Source organism: Triturus cristatus, chromosome 7, assembly GCF_964204655.1.
Source record: "Triturus cristatus chromosome 7, aTriCri1.1, whole genome shotgun sequence".
NCBI lineage: Eukaryota > Metazoa > Chordata > Amphibia > Caudata > Salamandridae > Triturus > Triturus cristatus.
This window is the reverse complement of record NC_140590.1, coordinates 1,867,414,851-1,867,423,446: the sequence shown is the minus strand read 5'-3', so window position 1 is coordinate 1,867,423,446 and position 8,596 is coordinate 1,867,414,851. Positions and strand designations below refer to the sequence as shown.

The 8,596-nt window shown below is 45.3% G+C and overlaps 1 protein-coding gene across 1 annotated transcript in view; it reads right to left on the bottom strand.

The window, feature by feature from the left end:
- Positions 1–5,997: 5,997 nt before the first annotated feature.
- Positions 5,998–8,596, bottom strand: part of LOC146813539 (uncharacterized) — a 140,482-nt gene continuing 137,883 nt past the window's right edge. The window contains exon 9 of the mRNA XM_085620302.1: positions 5,998–7,282. Within this exon, the coding sequence (XP_085476428.1) occupies positions 6,582–7,282 (701 nt within the window). The 3' untranslated portion in view covers positions 5,998–6,581. The remainder of the gene's footprint in view (positions 7,283–8,596) is intronic.

Genomic DNA, 8,596 nt, shown 5'->3' with positions numbered 1-8,596 from the left:
AGTCCCATTGTTTTGTAACGCAAATCTGATGGAAGTTTGCGTATGTGCATTGACCTAAGAGATCTCAATCATAATATTTTGGTTAACCGTTATCCCCTGCCGCATATTAATGAGCTGGTTTCGTCTTTTACCAATGCAGTTGATCTCTCGAGTGCCTATCACCAAGTGCGGTTACACCCAGCATTAAGGCACCTCACTTTGTTCATAATACCAGAGGGAGCGTTTCGATTTGTACAGTTGCCATTTGGATTGGTGTCCGCCTCTGCTGTATTTCAGAGGGTGATGTGGAAAATTTTGGGGAATTCGCCTAAGGTCTTAGTGTTTCAAGACGATGTTTTAGTGTGGGGTGCAAACAAGGAAGAACACAATCTTATATTGGATGGAACTTTAAGCAAGTTGCAGCATGCGGGCTTAACGGTGGGAGTTGATAAGTGCAGATTCGGTGTTCAACCAGTAGAATATCTGGGACACACGTTGACAAAAATAAGCGTTAAACCAAAAAAACACTGTTGGATGCTATTGCTGATGCCCCGTCACCTCAAGACAAGGAACAATTACGTTTGTTCCTTGGCTTGGTGGAATTTTATTCTAAGTTCGTTCAACACTTTGCTGACAAAGTACATGTTTTGAGAGTTTTAATGAAGAAATGAAGTAAATGTGTATGGACGAATGCGTGCCAAGGAGCATTTGAGGCTATCAAGGAGCAAATTGTGAAGGCTGTAGCTTTAAAACCCTTTAACCCCCTGGACCAAAGTATGGGCGTAGTGGATGCAAGTGCAAGTGCATACGGACTGGGGGCTGTTCTTATGCAGAAACATCTTGGTCAGGAACGTGTGGTGGCATTTGCGTCTCGAACATTAAAAGGTGCGGAACCCATTTATTCTGTCATCGAAAAAGAGGCCCTAGAGTATTGGTTGGGTGTTAACCATTTTAAGAATTATGTCTGGAGAACTCATTTCGAGGTGAGAACAGACAATAGGTCTCTCATAGATATTTTCACGACCAAAGAACCAGGGAAGGCAACGCCTAGGATTGCCAAATGGTTGTACAGGTTACAGGGGTATGATTTCACCTTAAATTATGTGCGTGGCATCCGCAATATAAATGCTGACTGCTTGTCACGGTTACCATTACAGTGTGTAGATGATGAGGATGAAACCGGCGATGAGTGTGTAGTAGCCAGCGTGTCTGAGTCGTGCAACGGAGCCATTACAGTGGATGAGTGGAAGTCTGCAGTGGGGGAGGATGTCAATGATGGAGCTCCTGGAACAATTAGCCAGTCCCAACCGATCTAATGTGGAATTGAAAAAGAAATTTGGCGAATACTGGACAGTGTGGCCAGAATGATCTGTTGAGGATAGTGTAGTGAGCAGAGATGGCAGGCTAGTGGTGCCCAGTGGGTTACGCTCCAGACTACTTAAATTATTGCATGAGGGACATAGTGGGATGTCGGGAATGAAGAGAAGAGCTAGAGTGACATTTTGTTGGCCAGGAATGGACAAGCATGTAGAAGAGTGTGTACATGGTTGTTTGGATTGTGTGTGCAGTGACAAGTCACATCGGGTTGAAGAATCCCCGTTACTCCTCCCAAGTTTCCCAATAAGCCATGGGAGAGAGTGGCCATGGATATCTGTGGGCCTTTTATGGCTAAGCGAATAATGAACAGATGTGCCCTTGTGATGATTGATGATCTTTCTAAATGGCCTGAGGTTGCGTTCTCTGGTGAAGTAAAAGCATCCAATGTTATTGAGTTTTGTGACCAAATGTTCCGCAGGGAAGGTTGTCCAGGTACCCTACTTACTGACAATGGGCCTCAGTTCATGGGGGAGGCGTTTAAAACGTATTTCTCCAAAATGGGTATTTTTCACCATACTACAGCAGTTTGTAACCCCAGGAAAAAAAAATTTGTCGAGAGATTCAACCATGTGTTGAAGGAGTGCGTTCAGTTGAGTGAAAGTAGCGGCGGTGACTGCAAAGAGGCAGTGAAGGAAATGTTGTGGAGCTATCGTTCTACGCCTCATTCTGTCACCAAGGAGACTCCTTTCATGCTATTGAAGGGAAGACAGCCTGGGACAAGAGTGTCTCCGGCATGGATGCTCAGAGGGAGTACATATCATCTGGACAGAAAGAGTTTGGTGGATAGAGTTCAAGAACACCAGATCAGATATGTAAAGACGCATAACGGCAAATTAAAAAGGGGAAGGAGAGTGTTTACCGTGGGTGATGGGGTAAGAACCAATAATATTAGCACCCAGAAGACAGATTTGTCGAAAGGGTCGGTGCCAAATTACATTACAAAAGTAGTGGGCAATAACGTGTGGTTGTCGGATTGCAAGAAGTGAAATGTACGTGGGGTCACGTTATGCAATGCACTTGAGCGGAACATGTGGATGAAAAGATCGAGCAGTGGTCCGTTAGATGGGGTGGGTGATGTGAAGAATACTGTGAGGAACACGGAACCACGGCTCAGAAGACGGCCCAAGTGGCAGGACCACTATGTGTGTTGATTAATCACTTTAAAATGCTATTTTCCTCCATGTTATTATTCTTGAAGATAGTACTGTAATGGTGCTGTTTTTATTGTTAATGTTTTTTCTTGTTGTCTTATTGTTTCCATGCTTATTGTATTTGTATTATTGGAAAGGGGAGATGTGTTGTATCCTAGCCACCTTGCTACTGTGTATGTAGCCTAGTGATGGTTGCCATGTCAGAGTTCCAATGTTCTGGAAGATTGGCGTCACTTGGTGGGCGGTTGGTGCAGATGCAGACATGCCCAGGGGTTGCTTCCATGTAACTTAATAAACATATTTATAACCTAATCTCTACATTGCACTTCTTAAAAGCTATACCTTTGCAGTTGCCCTGCCCCAAAAGGGTTAGTGCTGGGCTGTTTGAAACAGTCGTTGTTGTGGGCCTGTATGCTGGTAAGAGGACTGTGGTGTTGAGCTTTGAAAACTCCCCTTCCTGTTGGCCTTCTCATGGTGGTTGCCCTTCTTTGTGGATGTCTTTGAAAATGCAAAGCCTCCATGGCCTTCGCTGGGTTATCTTTATTTGTTGCAGTGCGTTGCCCACTGCCAACCCGAACAGATGTTCTTCCAAGGGTGTGTTCATGATGTTGGCCTGCACCTCACTTCTGAAGTCTGACACCTGCAGCCATGCGTGTCTCCTCAGGTTTGTCAATGTGGCCACCTGTCTGCTTGCTGCACCTGTGGCACCTAGGGCAGATTTTAGGCAGGTGCTGGCGATAGATTTTCCCTCTTCTATGAGCGAGGCTGCCCCTATATGGAACTGCTTGGAGGGTTTTCATCAGTTTTCCCACTTCCTCCCTTTTTTGGAGGGCTTACCAATTCAGCGGGGAGTTGTAGTATGCCACTGAGTTCCTGCTCCTCTTTTCACTTTTCATCCTATAATCTCTACTTTCATGATCATCGAGTGCAGTTGAAGGCCTTTTCTTCGGGGTATCGATGCCCAACTCCTTTGTCTTCTCTCGATCATCTTTTGACGTTGAGTGTTTATACAACGGATGTTCTCCACTTGTGTCCTTGTGTTTGGACCTTCGGGGCTCCTTCTGTTTCAACTTCCTTTCGGTGGAGAAGGCTTTTTGGCCCAGAGTCTTGTGTGGCTTCCGATCCAATGGTTTCAGCTCAGCTTCCCACCAACTGGGTTTCCCCCTCCTGGTGCCTGCCCCTGCTGATCTCTGGTTGTTAGTAAGAATGTGGCACAAACTTTGAAGCCCTCTATCTGTGGTCTCTTAGAAAGCAGAGGTTGCAGACCACCTGATGGTTGTCTCTTTAGGCAAATTTATGATGACCCTTTGGGCAGAACTTAAAAGGTGTATTTTCAATCTCTCTCCATGAGTCTAGCCCCCCCCCCGTCCATGCATTCTCTGACTGCAAAGTTAGTCGCCCACCAGGTTCACCTATTTCCTCAGTCCTCTATGTTGGATTTTAGTTTCTTCAGCTATTTCCTCTATGGATGTTCTCTGTAGGCTGTCTTTCCTCAAATTTGCTCAAGGAGGCTTCAAAATCCTCATCCTTCTTTTTCGGCATCTGGAGAGCTTCAGCTTTTGTTCCGAGACTCAGAGGCGGAAAAAAGTATATGCAGCTAGCGACCATGCACAGGAGCTGCTGGGACGCACACCGGATGCCAGAAGGGAACGGATCCAACACCAAACGGGAGCAGAGGATTCCCAGTAACCACAAAAAAAGACAGAATAGAGGACTAAGGAAGTATTCCGAACCCAACCAGTCCTCGATAGCAGAATAATCCACAGCATGTGAAAGCAGAGCAGATTTATGCTATAAAAGCACAATTAAATGTAGCACTAACTGCTACGTATGGTTGCATCATGCCTTTTCTGCACCTGGAGCATGTTTCCTGCTGCCCTTCAACCTTTAAGATTCTAAATACGTTTTCAAGACATGTAGGCAGCGTTCCATTAAAAATACATTAAAATTGCTATGGCTGAGAACCAAACAATTTAAGCTATAACATGGGATTGTTTCTTCTTGAAGGTAGTGAATAGACAATATGTGCACTGAATCTAACTTTGAATAGTGTACATCTTAAAGGAATCAAAGCAGAAAGTTACTCAATTGTTTTATGAACAATTCAATACTCACATAGTTTGCATAAACGATGCAATATATTTTAGAAATGGGAAACAAAATAAGTAGGTGTATTTCAATGTTCTTATCTGTCAGGGATTTACACTCCTGATTTTGTAATTCAGCATCAGACTTGAGTTCCAAGGTAGCTTGACTGGTCAGGCTCAGACACTCAATCAATGGGAAGACTTTTTAAGTTTCTCTCAATTGTCTATAACAAAATTCCAACTCACCCCATCAACCCTATTTAACATCAGCTGCCTCTGATGCTCAACATATATCCTAGTATGTCTCTTAAGTTTTTTTATTTATGTCACTACTTGCTAAAGATATTTTATGCCGGATAAGAGCATACATTGAAATGATTTTAATTAAGTATACAATAAAATATTTACTTAATTAAGTTGAACGTGTTTCTTAAGCTCATGGCTACCCAACGAGCTTGCCTGAGCCGGTGCACCTTCCAGGCTCTAGTGCACTGTATTCTTAAGCACACAGATGTGCCTTGCGTTGTTTCCTGAAACGAGTAGGTTGTTGGTCCCCTCAGGGTTAGGGGTAAGGGGTTCCACAGCTCGGGGCTCGGTATACTTACCTGCTTGATTTGTTGTTTGATGGGTTTCTCCCTCACCCCAAAGAAAAGAGGTGTCAATATTTACCAACCTCGCTCTGACCCCACAAGTAGCCGTGTGCTCGCCATCATTACTGACTGCATCTTCCATGAGTGTCTTCTGAGCTGTGATATGTGAACCTGATACGAGCGACCCCTGCTCCTGCTTGGTTACTGCAAGGACAGCCTTCAGCCTAGTGGAGGAGTTTGCAACCGACGGAAGCACAGACCTACATACGTATGATGTCATTCGCGGGGCCTGTTGCTCCTGTGTGATGTATATTTTACAGCCCATGGTTGATGGAGCATTCTATGGGTAATTCTGTGCATCTTAACTGATTGTTTCTGTAACAATAAATGCATTAGCACCATTATGTGAACCCAGGGCAGCCATCTATGACGTGCATTCTCTGCTGACACCGTTTCACGCTTGTGACTGTTTTCTTCCAGCATTATCCAAATATATTAAGAAAGTGCTGAAAAGCAGTCAAGAGGCAGGTTCTCCTGAAACATTTGTTTGCAAAACAACTCTGGCAAACAGTTACAAGCGTTTGTCTTACGCTCCCCATTTTGACAAAATCAGTATAACGAGATTCATAGGCAGCATTACCAGGGTTGGACTGGGACACGAAACAGACCAGGCACCATAAAAAAGTGACCCCATTCGTGAAATAGAAAGCTACAAGCATGACACATGTCTGCTAACTGGGACAGCTTTGAATAGTAAAGGCAAGCTGTACAACTTGTTTGTCTGAAATGGAAATAGCATAGATTTGAGATGGCTGCAGAGAAGGTTTGTTTTAGTATCAGGAAAATCAAGAGTAAAAACCGTCCCAGCAAACTATAAAATCAGCCTACACACATCCAAAAAGCAAACCTATAAACTGAACAGTAAGACCGGCCCTTGGTTGCCCTATAGACCGGTCTAACCCAGGCATTACCTATTTATGGATTACGTTAGTGCCTGAGATTTACCTGGTGCCCGTTATCCAGGAATAAAGCTGCCCCCGTCCAGGGTCTCAGTATTGGAAGATACAAGCAAGTCTAGGTTGGCCTAGAAAGGTATCTCTGCATGCCTGGTTTCATCTGAAATCATTGCCACTTTCAATAATTTGCCCTGTGTTTTGATTGGCTCTTATATGTTATAGTCCTCTGTATCTGTTCAGGCCTGCTCGTCTCTGGGTGACACAACTTATTTGGTCCCAGTAACGCGTGTGATGCTTTTGTCATATTTAGCAGCAAACGCCTTTTTCGAGTTTGGTTTTCCGATTATCCATGTGATTTTAACTGCACTGTGATTAGGGATCCTGCTGAGCCAAGCACTTCATAGTCTAACCGGTGCTGAAATATTTTTCTCCTCGCACAGTTCAATACAGATCAGTTTGCCAGAACTGTTGCATATTTTTATGCATCTTTTGATGTCCAAGGTAATGGTCCCTCCGATTGAAGCCTTTGCCGCAAACATGACACTGAAATGGTTTTTCACCCGTGTGCATGGTCTGGTGTCTTAGAAGGACTTCCTTGCGATTGAAGCTCTTCCCACATACAGTACAATGATAGGGTCTCTCCCCTGTATGTATTCGTTCATGTCTTACCAGGTTTGGCATCGCAGAAAAGCTTTTCCCACACAAAGCACAGGTGTATCTTTCTTTGCCTTTAAGCTCTCGCTGATGTCGAGTGCGGCTCTTCCTCAGGCAGGTTTGTTCACTTTCAGGAAACACATATGTTCTGCTACTTTGTAGTGACGTCGACTCGCATGGAACACTGCTGGCATCTGGCGGTGTACTCTCACAGTTATTGTCACTCACTGATCTCTGAACATAGGTTGTCACCTGGTGTACCCTGGAAAAGGTGAGTGGGTGAGCGCCATTTTGCCATTCCGCAGCTTCCTGCTCTCTCAGGTCCCGCTCTCTTCCTGGCTCCATCTGGGGCAGACAAGGATTCCTCTCATGCAGACCATGCTCGGAGCTTTCTCTGAACTTGTGTGCTGTGGGTTTACACAGTGGTAATTTATCATTACTCTGCAAAGAATTTGCTTCATTTCTCTTTCTCTTCATGTTTCTTTTACCTGTAATAATTAAATTAATATTATTAACTTTAAATACGTGCAATCATGCATAAAAAACAAATCACATGGATGTCATTTTCTGCACTGTTACAAAGATTGCAGATTGTGGCTCTGTGGTGAGACAAAAGGCATGAACACGTTTCAAATCTGGGCCGGGAGACTGGAAGAGATGGCCCATTACAGACTCTGGGCCTCATTTGGCGTTCATCGGATGGGATACACCTGGCGTCAAACTGACGGATGTTCATCAAAGTTTTTCAAAAACAAACTCCCAAAGCAAAAAGTTTGGTTTTCAAAAACTAATGACTCCCCACACCATGAGCGTTTTCTCCCCTGGTGTGGGGGTCATTTAAATGTTTTCACAGTCCCTTACTGGCAGGTTTTACCAAGGGGTGGCGGACAGTGAAAACTGGCCATTCGACACAGCGGAACAGCCAGTACTCCGAAGGCCTGTCCTCCGCTGCATCACTGTGTCGGCTACGGAGCTGGAGGAGGCCCCGTCTCCAAGAGGCAGAAGGTACAGCCGCCAGGGAATCATGCGGGCAGACCTGTGGTCTGGCGGACAGAGTACTCCATCGCAACAGATTATCCAAACTCGAACGAGGCCCTTTGTGTCTAAGAAAACAACAACACCGCACCCCTCCTGAGGCAGCAGAGGGCAATGTCTAAAGGCAGCAACCAGTGCAGGCTTCTGGGAAACATTACACATGTTGTACATTATTTCTAATATGCATACAAGTCTTAAACATGGGTTGCATGAACAAAGGCACCGTGGCTAAACCATGCATGCCTCTAGATGCAGCCCACACCATGAATGCCTCTTAACCAAGCATTCCTTTACCATGCATGCCTGGAAAGGGGTATGCGTAGTTAAGATCACCATTACCCGACCCCTCCTTCCCACCCTAAGCCCTAAAATTCTATCTCCCTACCTTGCCTCTACCTTCTTTCCCTTCCACTGCCCTGAGGCACCATAAACGACCCTGACACCAGACCCCCTGCCCTCAGCCCTAAAACTTACCCCGCACTATGCATAAAACAGCCTCAAGCTATTCCACTGCCCTGAGGCCTAAAACCCTGCCCCCAATTTAAAAAACTCCCCTGACCCCCCCACCCTGAGCCCTAAAATCACCCACTCCTAAAAACTCCCCCAAACCAATCGCAAGCCCGTAAAACTACCACCCCACTGAGCCCTAAAACCCTTTCCCCCTTCCCAAAAGTACCCTGACCCCCCGTCCTGAGCTCTAAAAGAGACCCCACCCCTAAAAACTACTCCACCCACCCCCAAACCGGCCCCAGCCCCACTCATCTGTC